General features: G+C 40.0%; 1 protein-coding gene across 2 annotated transcripts in view; it reads left to right on the forward strand.

Annotated features, from left to right (window-relative positions):
- The window catches only part of rhof (ras homolog family member F), a 52,780-nt gene extending 36,918 nt beyond the window's left edge, over nucleotides 1-15,862 (forward strand). The window contains exons 4-6 of one of the 2 annotated variants that reach the window (XM_048611412.1): nucleotides 6,285-6,394; nucleotides 8,463-8,597; nucleotides 12,425-15,862. In XM_048611412.1, the coding sequence (XP_048467369.1) occupies nucleotides 6,285-6,394; nucleotides 8,463-8,597; nucleotides 12,425-12,541 (362 nt within the window). In that variant the 3' untranslated portion in view covers nucleotides 12,542-15,862. The remainder of the gene's footprint in view (nucleotides 1-6,284; nucleotides 6,395-8,462; nucleotides 8,598-12,424) is intronic. The other variant, XM_020511271.2, reaches the window with a different exon arrangement.
- Nucleotides 15,863-17,173: the final 1,311 nt, after the last annotated feature.

Below are 17,173 nucleotides of genomic sequence, written 5' to 3' on the forward strand. Positions count from 1 at the left end.
GGAGCAGGAAAGCTGACATTTCAGGTCGAGACCCTTCTTCAGAAAGGGTCTTTTCTGAACTTTTCTGAAGAAGGGTCTCGACCCGAAACGTCAGCTTTCCTGCTTCTCTGCTGCTTGGCCTGCTGTGTTCATCCAGCTCTACACCTTGTTATCTCAGAAATAAAGCCAGAGCTGGATTAGTCCGTATGGGTGAGTTAAACATTGTCTTTACCAAGTAAGCTATTGTTCAGTGGTGTTTTCCCTCAAAAACATATCCCTCTAATTTCACCTTTCCGTAGCCTATTTTTATATTCCATAAACAGTAGACTGACCGGTTTTTTCAAACGGAATAAACTTTGTATTTTTATGTATTTGAATACGTATTTGTGGCATTTTATACCTGTATGTTCTCAACTATAACATAGTTCAGCAATATTGATATGTTTACTCTGGTTGCTTCCTTCAACTTGGTACAGTCCATGACTTTTTTTTAAAGTGGCTGTTTCCTTTTAATTTGTGGCTTGTAAACATTGATCCACATAGATTTCCTCTAGGTTGGGTGTAAGTGACAGCATTGACGGTAGAAAGCTCACCACAAAATACTGTGCTGCCAGAACACTCTGGAAAGTCCCCAGAACTTTAGGACTTATTAATAACAAAATAATCAGTAAAGGATATGAAATTTGCTCAAAGTTTGAATTCCTTGTTTCATTTAGTTAGAACTTAACTCGGTCAATAACTTGTTGGTAAATGTACTAAGATGTAAATGATTCTCTGAAAGCAAACTATGACTGCATCCCCAGCCTGGTTTTTGACTTACTGTCTGGTAATTGTACAGAATATAATCCATCCATTGTGTTTTGCCAAATTAAAGAGTATTGTTAACTTTTCAGAAACCATGTAGGTGTAATCTCCTAAATGATGATTACAGAATACATTATTCGATATGATTTAACAGCCAACCAACTGTTAGATTCAACTCCCTTGTTGAAATTTGCATCATTTCCGAAATTGTAATATCTGATCAGCTGAAAGATACTCAAATGATAATACATTATGATACAGCAATGCAGCTACTCTTGCAAGACAATAGTTGAAGTTGCCATTCGTGAAATAGAATGTCTCTTGATAATCGATCAGAAGATATAAATATTTCTTCCAATTGCGAATTAACCTGTTACAGGGACCCATTATACTTAAATTTATAATCTGGAATAAGTGGTTTTGATGATTGGTGTCATCTTTAAATACAAATGCATATATAATGATTGTCGTTTAGCTAATAAAATCTGAACTGTTTGATATCCATTATTTTGAAGGGTGGGACTTTTTATTCTTTCATGGGAGTGGATGTTGTCAGCAAGACCAGCATTTATTGCTCTTTCCTAATGCCCTTGAGCTGAGTGGTTTGCCAGGATAATTTCAGAGGGGAGTTAGGAGTTAATGATGAATGTTTTGTTGTCACTTGCATTTTACAGTGAATAATACAGTAAAATACAGTGAAAAGCTTCAACAGTCACCACAATCCAGTACCATTTTGAATAGGTTAAGAATAAAAAGGATAAAAGATATAACTGAAAGAGTCCTGAGCCCTCAGCTGGCTCACCAAGGACACCCATACTACCACCCCTCCTCCACTGCCTCGTTGCTGCCTGTGCCGGACCCACTAATGCAGGAATTGCCACTCTTTAGGCACCATCTCTTCGCTGCTGGCTCGTCTTGCTGATGCCAGGTCCCATGCTGAACCTACACTTACCCTGCAAGTGCCTGGCTCCACTGCGTCCAGGAGTCCTGGCTTGGGGCATACCAAGCTGCCTCCGCTACAGCTGCTGCCTCCCCCAAAGCTCGAAGTCCCCACTCTGGGCCTACTGCAACAAGGAATCCTCGGAGCCACTGCCAGACCAGGCCGCTGCCGCTGTCTCACTAAGAGTCCCACTCCGGCTGCCGCCCTCCAAGATATCGCCTTGCCAGCCCTGCCATCTTGAAAGGTCCACTGCCACTGCCATTGCCACCGTCACTCACCACCTCATTTTGGGTCTGAAGTCACATGTAGGCCAGACCAGGTAAAGGTGGCAGATTCCCTTCCCTAAAGAACATCAGTGAATCCGATCACTACCAAACTCCCTCTCAGATATTAAATCTAGAAAGAAGCTGTGGTATGGCTTGGCTCATTTGGCAGCCCCATCACCCGATTCAGAAGATTTCAAATGCCTTTGTAGGATTTGAGGAATCTGGGAGGAAAATTGTAATATAGCATTGACAGGTGCTATATTATCAGAGTGTTGACTTTTGAGTGATCCCAATGGTTTATTTTTATCATGGATACACAAGCACAAGGAAATGAAATGCGGTCCCACCTGGCTGTTCAGGCGTTTGCAGAAGATAACATGGTATATTTTGGAGAAGAGCAGGAGGTTTTCGTGGTATTGGGCTCCGAATTCTTGTCTCAACTAATAACATATTTTTAAAAAATCGGACTTAACTGTTCATTCGTCTCCTTTGGTTTTCATGGGAATTTGTCATGCACAAATTAGCTGCTGCATTGAGTTACTTAATAACAGTCTTTTTACATTTTTAGCAAATCTGAAGTTGGGATAGGTCATAACTTCTTTCTTCAAGATAAGGCCTTTATTTCAAAGGGAAAGGAATATAAAAGTAGGGGAGTTTGGCTAAGAAGCCACGGGTCAGACAAAAGTTGGAGTACTGTGAACAGTTCTGGTCCCTTTATGTTATGAAAGATACACCAGCATTGGAGGCAGTCCAGAGAAGCTTTGTTAGGTTAATCCCAAGTATGGAAACATTTCGTTGATGAGGAAAGGTTGAGAAGGTTGGGCCTGTTCTTATTAGCATTTAGGAGAATGAGAGGACACCTTAAGGGGCTTGACAGGGTAGATCCAGAGAACGTTGTTTCCTTATGTCGGAGAGTCTAGGAGATCGCAATCTGAGAACAACGATTCAGCCATTTTATACAGAGATGAGGAGGAATTTTTTTTTGAGGGTGGTGAATCTGTGAAATTCTTCACTGCAGAGGGCGATTAAGGCTGAGTCATTAGATATGTTCAAGGTTAAAAAAGATGGATTTTTTTCATTAGTAAGGGAATTAAGGTTATAGGAAAGTACAGGGAAGTGGAATTGAGGATGATCAGATCAGACATGATGCCAAAAGTAGAGCAAACTCGATCAGCTATATGGCCTACTTCACCAGTATTTCATGGTCTTATCATTGCAGAAAAATTGTCAGCCATTATGCACACAGTTCTGCTAACATAAGCAAAAAGGAGACTGTAAAGGAGAACGTACACTTGTAGGAACTGCAGTTAGAGCACTGTGAAAATGGTCCTCAAAAAATCTGAAATTGTGACAGATCTGTATATCTACAATGTAGTCTTCACTCGATACACTGAAATGATATGAGGAAAGGGATGTGGTCAGCGTTTATGGCAGAGAGACAGATAAATAGGTTTTTTTACACCTCTTCCTGTCTCTACAAGAGAATTCATTTCCTCTGAAGATTGTCTGTCTTTTGTTTGCATTTCAACAAGATTTGTTGCTTATCTTTAAAAGTAATTCTATAAGTATGTTGTTTCAGCATGCTACATTAAACTTGGAAATAGTGTATTCTGCTTTGGAAAGGAATTGCTTGTTATTCATTTTTATAATCTTTCTTTCCTCCTAATTTCCTTCCAATTCTACTTATGTGCGCAATGTTACCTAGAGTTCACAACACTGAAATAGGCCATTCAGCCCAATCGGACTATATCATCGTTTACATTTCTCTCACACTAATTCATCTAATTTTTTCAACATTTTTTTTCAGCCCTTTCTCTCTCATGTCCTTTCTTTATTGCTTTTAAATGTATCTATGCTAGTTGTTAAAACTATTCTATGTTCCACACTCTAATTGTTCTTGGGATAAAGAAGTTTCTACTGAATTCTTATTAGGATAATTAGTGACTACGTTATATTTGTGACCCTAGTTTTGAGCTTTGTACCAAGTGTAAATATCTTCGTCTCTTAACCCCTTAATGCACCATAATGTCCAAGACTCTCATATTAAATGGATTCTCACTTTAACAGACAGGGGTAAACCCCTTATGATGTCCTCCAGGTATTTTATGTTTTCTGAAAATCAGTTAAACAAATTAATCAAAATAAGTGAATACCGTGTATTTCCTGTCCATCATGCATTTTTATCATGTCTCTGAAGTGATACTTTCTTCCCCAAAAACACTACATAAATACAAGTGATTTTTGAGATGGCACACTTTGTTTATATAATGTTTACATAATGTTTACATCTTTAATGATATTCTTTTGACCCAAAGGCAGACGGCGTGATTTTTTTCCCCCCTTGAGGTGGTGAGAAGGAAAAATAATTAGGTGGGTTGGCCCTGAAGTGAAGCTCCCCTCCTTGCTCCCTCAGCAATTAAATCTGAGCAAGAACGTCCCTGGGCCACCTCATGACTGCCAATGATTAAGGGCCTTCAAAGGTCAATTAATTGCTGCTTCAGCACCTCAATATGTGACCTCCCTGATTATCTGCTTTTCTATGGAAACCATGGCGACCTGCTGGCCAAGTAGGGGATGGGGAAGAATTGGAGATCCGTCCCCTCCCTCTCTCTGGAATCCCCATGCATGACAAGGGGATAAAAATGGCACCTCCTTGACACAGGCTGTTCTCCTCAATCTGAGTTTAGGGTGTTTTTGGCCTGCAACAGCCTGAGAAACTGGCCCACGCTCGTTTATCAGCTCCTAGAGTGCTGATTGGCAGGCATTTGGGCTGGTTTGCTCATCAAGGGCGAGTGCATGTCTCCATACTTCAAAACAATATAGGAAATTTCCACCAACAATGAATAAGCTTGAGAAACACTTCTACATGTAAAGAGAGCAATTACAGTCTAATCTGTTACTGTACAATCTTCCAGTCACAAGATATTGCATTCTGCATTATATAGAATGGTGCATCCTTTGACTTACCATGACCAGTATTATAGATTGTTTTGGTAAATGTTAAAACAGGACATCAATGCATATAAATGTCACATGGTAGGTTAAAATGATCTTGTTTTTTCCAAAACCTAGATATCGGTTTTATGTTGGTGGTTTCAAAATTCAGCGAGACCACGTGGCACAATTTAAAAACAGGGGCAATGGCACTTGAAACCAAGATGAATTTGTTTTCTTACTCCAGAGGGTTGTGAATCTTGGAGCCTAGTCTTTGTGTATACTTGAGTTAGAGATTGATAGCTTTCTGTTTACCAGTGTTAGTGTGAGTAAAAGGCATTGAAATGTTCTGTCAGCCATAATCATATGAAATGGCAGGTCGGGCTCAATAGCTTATTTCTGTTCGTATGATGCATGCTGTAACTTCATAGAATCCCTACACTCTGGAAACCGGCCATTTGGCCCATCAAGTCCACACTGACCCTCCAAAGAGCACCCTACCTGGTCTGACCCACCTAGCCTGCACATCCCTGGACACAATGGGCAATTTAGTATGGCCAGTCCACCTAACCTGCACATCTTTGGACTGTGGGAGGAAACCAGAGCATCCTGAGGAAACCTGCACAGATCATGGGGAGAACGTGTTAACTCCACATAGTCCCCCAAGGCTGGAATTGAACCTCGGTCCCTGGGCTATGGAGCAGCATTACTTACCACTGAGCCATCATGTCGCCCTGTAATGTTTAGTTGAAAAGAGATTTATCTCAGCTGATAGACTACAAAGGTAGTTCCAAGCTGTATAGAGCTGGAAGATTGTGGAATAAAAACAGAGTGCTGGAGAAACTCAGCAAATCAGGTAACATCTGTGGAGAGAGAAACAGATGCTGTCTGACCTTGCATTTCTCCAGCACTTTCTATTTTTATTTGATTTCCAGCATCTGCAGTACTTTGCTTTTATTCGCAAGATCATGTCATTGATCTTTGACTTATACTGAGTGTGCTGATTTTAGCCAAGAAAATGTAGGAGGCCTCGCTACTTCATATCCTTTGGTTAATGGAAAACTATTGGCCTGTGTTTCTATTCCCAATTGCTGGAAAAGGTATGTATTTATATTTTCACAACAATTGCTACCACATACAGTCTCAGAAAAAAATGTTGATTATGGTACAGGGACTGTCTGCAATAATGGCATCATTATCCCAACAGTAGGTTTCTTTGCATTTATCCATGTCAAGGTGCTCCCACTTTTGAAACATCTTCCATAGACAAGCCGTTATTAACTGAATAAATAGTTTTCAAATAAACTAATGTCAAAATAACATGCATTCTTTTGTGGTGATAACTTTCCTGTTTCTTTTAGGTCAAGAGGATTATGACAGGCTCCGTCCACTATCCTACCAAGATACAAACATCTTCTTAATCTGTTATGACGTCACAAACCCCACAAGTTTTGATAATGTCCGTATTAAGGTGAGGAAGCAAATCATGTTTTCTATTTTCATCAGAAGCAAAATCATAGTAGTTACTGCTCATTTGCTTTAGCATATATCTGTAATTAATAATTGACCCTAATCACCTTTGCTGGGTGAATAATTTTTAAACTTCTTGGTAGCCCAACACAGAATATCATAGAGTCATACAGCATAGAGACAGACCCTTCGGTCTAGCTTTTCCATGTCAACCAAAGTTTCCCAAACTAAACAAGTCCCATTTGCTTACATTTGGCCCATATCCCACGAAACCTTTCCTATTCATGTACCTGTCCAAATGTCTTCGAAATATTGTACCTGCATCTACCACTTCCTCTGGCAGTTCATTACAAATACAAACCACCCTCTGTGTGAAAAAGTTGCATCTCGGGTCTTTTTTAAGTATTTCTCGTCTCACCAAAAATCATGCTGTCTAGTTTTGAACTCCCCAACCCTAGGGAAAAGACCTTTGCTATTCCCCTAATCTAAGCCTCTCATGATTTTAGAAACCTCTATAAGGTCTCCCCTCAACCTTCCATGCTCCAGTGAAAGAAGTCCCATCCTATCTACCCTCTCCATATAACTCAAACCCGCCAGTCCTGGTAACATCCTTGTGAATCTTTCCTGCACCCTCTCCAATTTAATAATATCCTTCTCATAGCAGGGTGACCAGAACTGTACACAGTACTCCAAAAGTGTCCTCACCAATGTCCTGTACAACTGCAACATGACGTCCCAACTCCTAAACTCAATGGTCTGAGCAATGAAGGCAAGTGTGCCGAATGCCTCCTTCACTACCCTCTCTATCTGTGATGGAACTTTCAAGGAACAATGAACCTGAAGCCCTAGGTCTCTCTGTTCTACAATACTCGCCAGGGTCCCCCATTTATTTTGTAAGTTCTGTCCTTGTTTATCTTAACAAAATGCAACACCTTATATTTATCTAAATTAAACTTCATCTGCCACTCCTTAGCCCATTGCCCCAATTGATCAAGATCCCTTTGTAATCTTAGATAACCATAAATATAATGGTTGGAGGGGGGGAGTCATTCTTCTGTCTGCTAATAGCACTTTCCATCCACGTGCAAGGGGACCGTAGTGTGGGGATGTGCCTCACCTGGGCTTAGCATTTGCCTATAATGCCAAAGGCAAAATTAGGAGAAATATTTTGGATATAAAGCTTCCTCTGAATTTATGTAATGCAGTGCATAATAGTTCCATACTGCAATGCCTGATTTTATAGAATTTCACCAGTTTGGCAAAAAAGCCAAGAATTTTCTGACTGTTGCACTCCCAGTACAATCGTGAACAGCAAAAATATGGTAATTCCACAGCCCTGTACAGTATTTTTTGCCTAACTTGCCCATCTATTAGTCACTGACCTTCCACTTCCTTCGTAGACGACATTCACTCACTGGCTATTAAATTCTTCCTTGCCCGAAGAATCTTGTATCTTACCCAAAACCTGAAGTCTGTGTCACCGAGTCCTTGAAACTTCAGGTTTTTGAGAAATCTACCTTGACTAAACCAGTCATAACCTTGTACCCCTTTTCCAGATCTCTGTGCAACTTTCTTTGCTGCATGGTAAGCAGTCCCAGTTTCTCCAATCTAACTTTGTGGATAAATTCCCTCATCCCTGGAAACATTTTGGCCAATCTCCTCTGCACTAACTTCCTGTATTGAGTTTACTTGATAATTAATGTGCAAGTGTAGCTATTTTTATTGAAACTCTGAAAGGATGAGAGAGTGCTGCCATTTTCATAAGGCTAATGGCAACTTGTCACAAATTGTAGTGAATCACAATTTATGAAGTATCCTTTCATTTCCACTAGTTTCTATTTACACATTAATCATGGTAAACATTGTTAAATCTACTGTTATTTTGGCAGGAAATGCTGGACTGTTGGTCCTTATCAAAGTGATAAATAAAAGCCACTGAAGCACAAGTAACTTGTGCATGTTTTGCAGAGATATTGTAGAACAATTCTGAAGACATATAAAATGCTGCACATGTCCAAAACTGATGTTAAGGTGTATGTTTTTTTGTTGTATTTCCTCAATGATGATAGTGGGTTCCAGAAGTAAGTCACTTTTGCCAGGGGGTTCCTATATTCCTGATCGGTTGCAAAACAGACCTTCGAATGGACAAAGAACGTTTGAGAAGATTGAGAGCTGCTCAGCAAGAGCCAATCACATATAATGAGGTAGAGTGACTGAATTATGTCAGTACGATTGAAATGGAGTGTCAAACCAACTCTTCAAAATGGGAAGTTCTGCTTTTTGAAGAAATTGAAATTATCTTCAACTGAGCGCGAGAGACAGATATAATTATCAAATTTTTGCCTGCTTTTAATGCATTAAAATAACGAAAGAAATTATTACTGAGGACATGAATGTTCAAACTATGAATTTAGAATGATAGAATTTTACAGTACAGGAGGCCATAATCCATCATATTTGTACTTGTTCCTGAAAGAGCTAACCAGCTAGTCCCACTCTCCTGTTTTATCTCTGTAGCCCTCTAACTTCTTCACTTTCAAATATATATCCAGCTTTCTTTTGAAACCTCCAATGAAATCCACCTCCAACACTCTCCCAGGCAGTGCATTCCAAATCCTAACAACTCTGAGTGAAGAAGTTTTTCCTTATCTCACTCCTAGCTCACTTGTTGATAATCTTGAATTTGTCACATTTGGCATTTGTTCTGTTTCTCTTGCCCACTTTGTCTCCTATATTCAAGGTGTTGCCTTGTTAATGAGCTGTGCAGGTTATTATTTATGTTTGAGCCATATCATTGGAAAGCAGTTTGAATGCAAAGGAATCACTGAAAAGCCAGATCCTGTCCTTAGTCAACATCTACATGTGAATACTTCCAGAGACTTTGAGTGCATTGGAACATCATGGCCTTCAAATTCCCCTCCTGACTTAAACATATGTTGCCTTTCCTTCATTATCACAAGTTCACCACATGAACTGTCAAGAAGGTTGGCATGACATGGATGTGCCAGTGTTGGACCAGGGTGGGCATACTCAGAAGTCACATGACACCAGGTTACAGTCCAACAGGTTTATTTGAAATCGTAAGCTTTCGGAGCGCTGCTCCTTCTGCAGGTGAAGTGGAGGGAAGCATGGGCACAGAATGTATAGGTGGAGATATAATGGCAAGCTAATTCCAGGTAATTAAGAGTGTCAACAGATAAGTACTTATCTGAAGGACTGACAGGAATGGGAAATGAATGCCAAACCTGCAAGGAACAATCCTATATCGAAAATTAGTTTTTTGTTTACAATTCCCTCAATGCCAGGATTTTTTTTTGTCACTATAACTAATTCACATCAGCTAATTCTACAGCAACTGAGAGTTAAAATAGGACTTGAAAGGCAGATGAAAAATGTAGTTGCAGCACAATCTTTTGAGTGTTTAAAAATGATTGAAAATAATTTGTGATATGCAGAAGATAGGGTGGGGGGAGGGGTTCAGGTGGGGAATGAGCCTAAAGAGAGAGAACAGTTGGTCAGAAAAAGGAGTAGTGGATAACGATCTGGCTATGAAGGTAAATAGCTGTTAATGGAGACGGTTAGTGGCTAACAATAGGTAGTGTGTAATGGCAGACTGTGATAACAAGGCCTGGTGTGTGGGGTAGGGGCCTGGGACATGGAAGAGTTCAGGCCCTAAAATTATTGAATTTGATATTGAGTCTGCAGGGCTGTAGGGGCCCTGAGCAGAAAATCAATATCAAGTTCAAGAATTTCAGGGTCTGAACTCTCCCATGTTCCATCCCCCTACCCCACACACCAGGCCTTATCTCATTATTATTGAACTATCCAAACTCTCACTATCTATTTGCCAGGTGTTTGGGAAAATTTGTTTGGATCAAGAGCATCTTTTACTTAATATTCCTTTGTATAACTCTAGAACAGGATATATGTTCATAGCAAAGCTGGCTCTTTTCCCATTTTTCCATCATTGCCTTAAGACATAGCCATTACACACTACCTACTGTTAGCCACTAACAGTCTCCATTAATAGCTGTTCACCCTACTGGTGAGATCATCATTCACCACTCCTTGGAGCCTAAAGAGAGAGAACAGAGTGGTGGATAACGATCTCACCAGTGGGGTGAATTGATCCAAACAAATTTTCCCAAACACCTGGCAAATAGTGAGAGTTTGGATAGTTCAATAATAATCAATAAGGAAGTTGGATAGAGATGTCCAAAATTACAAAGGGGTCTAAACATAATAGTTGGAGAGAAACTGTCCCTATTGGTGGAAGGATCAAAGGGCACAGATGTAAAATGATTGGTTTAAAAAAAAACAAAGGCAACATGGGGAAATGTTTTCTAAAACACATTGAGTAATTATGATCAGGTATGCAGTGTCTGAAAGGGTGGTGGAGGCCAATTCAATTGAGACCTTCAAAAGAGGATGAGCTATGTTAATAATAAGTGATAAGGTACTTGATGGATTTCTGGGTTATGTGGCAAGGGGACTGGATTGGCTGGATTGCTTTTGTAGAGAGCCAACATAGCCTCGACAGGCCAAATGATTACTTTGTGCTGTAACCGTTCTGTTGGAGAGATGGTAAAACCCTCCTACATAGCTGTTCCCTTTTTTTTAAACTGAAAACTGGTCTCTCCTTTTCCATTCAGTTTTCCTGACTTGTAAGGATTAGTGATTACCCCAAAAGCTTGGCCTCTAGGCAAGTGCAGGATCACTGAACTGACAGTAAGCCGCAAAAAGAAACTGAAAGTAACATTGGAAACAGTAGAAACTGTTAAAAGGAAATGAGGAGAAAAACTGAGAAAGATCAAGAAAAATGGAGAAAGAAAATAGTAGGGCAATAAGAAAAAAGTAGAAGGTAGTTCTAAAAAAAAGTGAAACTTTAAGTGCACACATCCTTAACAAGTCACAAGACTGTCAACATTGAAAATGGAACCAGAGAAAGCATCATTTACATTTATATCTTAACATTTTTTTAAAAATGTAGCATAATACACTGTTGGATTTTTTTCAGAGTAAAGTCAATACCTTTTAACTATAGTCATTATTGGGATAGGGAAACATGGTTGCCAGTTTACACAAGCTACATGATAACCTCAGGTCTCTAGCAGGTTAGAACACAAGACCTTCTAACTTTAAGATAAAGGTACTACCACTGCGCCAAAGCTAACACTTAAAATAGTTTGCTGAGAGCACAAGTTTACTTTGTGGTTAATAACTAGTACTTTTAGACCAATGTTCCAGATCCTCCGCCTTCTTTAAAATTTCAAAATTCCAAAATCCACTAGCATTTATTTTTATTAATTCATGGAATGTGGGCATCACTGTCTGGGCCAGCAATTATTGCCCATCCTTATTTGCCTTTGAGAACATGGTGGTGAGCTGCCTTCCTGAACCACTGCGGTCTGTGTGAGGTAGGTACACTTAGTGGTTTTTGGGAGGGAAATCCAGGATTGTGACCCAGTGGCAAGGTAGTTCCAAGCCAGCATGGAGTGTGGCTTGGAGGCGATGGTGCTCTCATGCATCTGCTGGCCTTATCCTAGGTGGTAGAAATTGTGGGTTTGGATGCACTTTATAATCTATCATAACGTCTTAGTGCAAAGCTATTTCTTAACTTATTTTTCTCTACCCAAATTGTTCCCATCTGATTTACGTTTCAATTGTTTTAAACTTTGGTATACAAAGGAAGGTATGTTTCCTCATCATATTGAGCAATGTATGTCTCTGAAAGCACGGAAGAAGCATGGGCTCGATCAGGAAGCTAGAGTTGCAACCCTAGTCTTAAATTATATTGTTTCTTGATCGTTTTTACTACTGTGTTTTGACCAGCTCACCTGGTACTGAATTGGAGCATCTTATACGCATAGCAGGATCCATTCAGTCCATTATGCCCAAACTGGATTTTGAAGGAACTATCCAATTTGTACTACTCCCTTGGTCTGTCCCTATAGTCCTGTACTTTATTCCACTTCAAATATTCAATTCCCTTTGACATTGACTGTTGAATCTGTTTCCATGATCCTTTCAGGTAGGTCATTTCGATACGATAAGTCACTGTGTTGGGGTAGGAAATTTCTCAGGTGAGGAAGAGGAGTTGGCAATCCCCAGAAGAATGATACCTTTATTACAGAGCTACCTGAGATAAATCTACAACAAAGATCTCTCCACTGCAAGGCTGTAGGTGCGAGTTGAATGGCAACACAACTGAAAAGTGTGTGGAAAGGAGAGAGAGAAACAGTTTGCAGATTCTCATTTGTGTTGCTTTCAGGGTGAAGAGACTGCTCGCCAAATTAATGCGGTGATGTACTTGGAATGTTCAGCCAAATTCCGTGAGAACATAGAGGACATCTTCAGAGAAGCTTCAAGTGCAGCTTTAAATGCCATAAAGAAGAGAAAAAGCAAAAAGAGGAAGCAGAAGCAATGCTTGTTGCTTTGACAGTTGTTACCTAATGGAAGTTAATGGACATCAGTGTGCCAGACTGGAATGCATATACTGTATTATAATTAGTTCGTAGCTTTTAACAGATTTATGTGCAATTGTGATACATTCTCACTGAACTCGTTTTACTATAAGGGGAAAGTTATGTTGCCACACTCCAAGATACTTCAGGCTGGAAATGCATTGCTAAAGCACAAAATAAATCATCAGATACAAGAAGAGTAAAAGTCTTTAGTGTGTTACAGAAACAGGCACTTCATCCACATTAAAAATAACTCCATACAAAAAGGAAAAAATGTAAACACTGAACATTTGAAACAAAAATGATACATATATCAATGAAGTCACAGCATGTATGTAGGATGAAGCCAAGACAGCATTTTGAAAAGGTATATCTTCATGACTTAAGACGAGCTCTCATTGAAATGTTGACTTGATGCTGACATGCTGTTGTGTTTTTACAGCAAGTTTGATTCTTGTGTTTATGTCACTCAACATCACTTAAACATCACTGCTTCTGTTGGGTTTATTGCTTCATGTGTCTCATGCAACTTACTGTTGAATGCAAAATATGTTCAATGTTATTTTGTAAAATAATGTAAAATAGCAGCTGTTTCGGGTCAACCATGCTTTAAATTGTGATAAAAGTAAAAGTATAACCTGTCACTACAAGCAATGGCAGCTTAATGGCACTAAAGCACTTTCTTAAGTAATTATTTTCCACCTTTTTTTCTTCTGCTTCTGAACACATGGACTTAAATGAAGGATACAGTTTCACAAGTGCCTGTAGGAGGTTTGTCCAACACAAATTTAGGTCTGAATACAGTTAAGTGCAACTGGATAATTTTGTAAGGAGCAACATGTTTCTCCAATCAGAGGTTGTTTCTGAGACTAAATGAGACATAAAACACTCCTCCCCCTCTTTTAAAAAAAAAACATACCTAGGCTGAAAGGAAACCAATTTCCAGCCTCCATTTTCAACTGAGTTCTGATGAGGCCAGTTTGGAATGTGTCCCACCTGAAGTAAAGTAAGGTCAGTGTTAGTTAATCCTAACTCCTTCACTCAGTCCTGGACCCCTAGCCTTTTCCCTGGTGATCTGGACTTGAGGTACATCTTTTTCTCTCTTTAGTTCTGCTTCTTAACTGAAAAGGCAAAAAAAGGGTTTTATTAGTGGCTCTGCAGCTTTGCAACTTTGAATGGTCGTTTTATTGATTACTTATTTAAAATAGGAACGTATCATTTGAAATCTTTCCCCCCGCCCCCAAAATTCATTCATGTTTAGTGTTGAGCTAAAACTTCTCTTTCTGAAGTTGCCCTATCCCCACAGAATGGGTGATAAATTGAACTATGGCTTCCCCTCTCACAAAAAGTTACATGACTATGGTCCCAAACCTCAGATGGCTTTCTCAAATTTCTTTTGTTAAATATCCTAACCTTAAATAACAGCAGGCTATTCAATTTTATGGAGTTAAAATTGAACTCCACCCTCTCCTCTTCAGTTTCCAGTAGCTGTGAATATTTTCTGACATCCCCCACCCCTGGTTTCTGGATGCCAGTGACTGTACATTACCTCCTACCACTGCCAGCTGAAAACATTTACTTCCACACCAAAAGGGAAGTAAAACTAGGATCTTCTTATCTGCATCACTCAAGTCCACGGTGACGCAGCCTCTCGAAATGATCTATCAGGAAAGCTGCTAAAGCACTTTACAAAGCAGAAACATCACAGGAATAAGTTTTTGTTGAACATCTGCAAATCTTTTCTGCTTGTACTGCCTCGCTCAGAGAAATAAACAAATGCAAGGATGATCTTGGAGCCAGACACAGATGAATTATGCTTTTTCCCTAAGAAATAGAGGATGGGGCAGCACAGTAGTCAGCACTGCTGCCTCAGCGCTAGGGACCTGGGTTCAATTCCACCATCTGGCGACTGTGTGGAGTTGGCACGTTCTCCCTGTGTCTGTGTGGGTTTCCTCTGGGTGCTCTGCTTTCCTCCTATGGTCCAAAGATGTGCAGGGTAGTGGATTAGCCATGGGAAATGTAGGGTTACAGGGATACGGTTGGGGGGTGGGGGGATGCTCTTCAGAGGGTCAGTATGGACTTTGTGGGCCAGCTCACCTGCTCCCACACGGTAGGGATTCTATGATTCTAAGATCAAATGACCTTCTGTTAGGAAACAGACTGCTGATTTTATAAGACTAAACATCACATTCTGGAGAAATATCAATTTCTTTTTGATCTTCACATCCTTTCATAACCCAGTCACTATCTAACCTAAATTACTAGGCAGAAAGGGCTCCTGATTGCAGCATATTGTTGCAAAAGTTAAGTGCTTAATAAATGAGAGAACTTTTCTTTCCATTGGTTCAGGATAGCTGAAATGCTAGAAAACACTGACAGATGTCTGCAGCTGTCTGTCTATTCCCGCAGCCAGAACCCAAGCTGGCTTGTCCCGCATGATACAAAGATAGAAGATAGCATTATAATGATCTATTCACTGCATTTGCTATGATACATATATGGATTCCTTAAGTACTAGCAGGGTAGGAGTTTCTGTAGCACAACAATTGGTTCTTCAGAAGCGTTCTCTAGCTAAGCTTAAGCTAATATTACCTGGAGAAAATTGGCACAATGTAAAATGAGCTGTTGATTCAATATGACTTGTTTCTTGCTTTTGTGCAGACTAATTTCAGCCCTGAGCATATTTTCACAGATTGTTCTGTCACTTTTAATTTATTTTTAATGTTTCTGTCAATGTAAGGATGATGTTCAGTCAAAAATTGTACTGAACAGGTGAACTGGTAGAGGTAACAAGGTGTAGAGCTGGATGAACACAGCAGGCCAAGCAGCATCAGAGGAGCAGGAAAGCTGACGTTTCGGGTCGAGACCCTTCTCAATCTGGTAGTCTTTTTTTGTCTTAGATGTAGTTGTTGAGAATCAAACTTAAACTTTAGCAAACCAGTGTGGAAAACAGTATTTTAATGCATTATTTTAGACCGTTGACAGTGCTACATCCATCCTTTGTCACTGACAATTCTATAAAACTTTCTTATTTAAGTAACATATATTGTTTGCTTTTATTAATAGTATTACAACCTCCAGAGGAATTCAACACTGTTTGCATCTAGATTAAATCATTTTAATGTGTTCTCTGCATGAATTCACAAAACCATTAATAGCTGCTGGTACATATGAAAATCACTGATATAAAGTATCACTTTAAACATGGGTTGGAGGGAAGCAAGTAGTGTAGGACTGGAAGAGAGGTGCTCTTTTGGCACAGTGATAGTGTCCTTACCTTTGAGCCAGGAATGCTGGGTTCAAGCCTCACTGCTCCAGAGGTGTGTCAATATCTCTGAACAGGTTATAGAGTCATACACCATGGAAACAGACTCTTTGGTCCAACTCATCCATACCAACCAAGTTTCCCAAACTAAAATTAGTCCCACTTTCCTGCATTTAGCCCATATCCCACTAAACCTTTTCTATTCATGTACCTGTCCAAATGTCTTTTAAATGTAACTGTACCTGCATCTACAACAGAAAACTAGAATTCACACATTTTCTTTTGGGAATTGACAACAAGCTATTGGCCAGAATTTTATCAGCAATTTGGAGACAAATATAGAAAGCAGAATGGATGGTCAAATGGCCGATTTTCCTGTCAGTGTGGAGGATTACCAAAGGCATGATGTCACAATTGGTGAGAAATGGAAAGTGCAGCTCCCCTCGCTTGGACCAACCACTGTGATGCAGAGCAATGTAATGGCCAAGGCCAAAGTATGTCACTCTATTTAAGGCAGCAGATGGCAATCAGTGGCTGCATGGCTGCAACCAAGGAATGCACAGAGTCACATGAACATCACATTTGATCATCCACAAAGCTTGCCACGCTGGCCATGCAAGACACCATTGTAAAGTGAACTGTCAACACATTCATGCTGTCTCTGCCATTATAAGCAGTGTACTGAAGGGTCGCGCTGGTATCTCATACATTCTCTACTTCAGCTCAATGATAATCCAGCTCTGGGAGGGTATAACATCTGCGTCCAGCTGAGCCAAGTTTGGGAAGGACCGCATCAGACAAAATGGAATATCCGCTGCTCTCCCTGCCAACAGCATCTGCACTCGCTCACTAAAAGTGTGCGTCAACAGCTGGAAGCCCAACTATTTTAATTTGGAGTGCAAGTGTCTAAGCTGGCATATTACAAGTGTGAGTGATGTGGCACCCTCAAAAGGTAATAAACCTTTGAGGATTTGTCACCCATGATGCCTGTGGACACCTGCTGTACACGTGAAGGCTGTGGCAGAGAGAAAATATGAATTAATGCTGGATA

This window comes from Rhincodon typus, chromosome 24 (genome assembly GCF_021869965.1).
Source record: "Rhincodon typus isolate 14 chromosome 24, sRhiTyp1.1, whole genome shotgun sequence".
NCBI lineage: Eukaryota > Metazoa > Chordata > Chondrichthyes > Orectolobiformes > Rhincodontidae > Rhincodon > Rhincodon typus.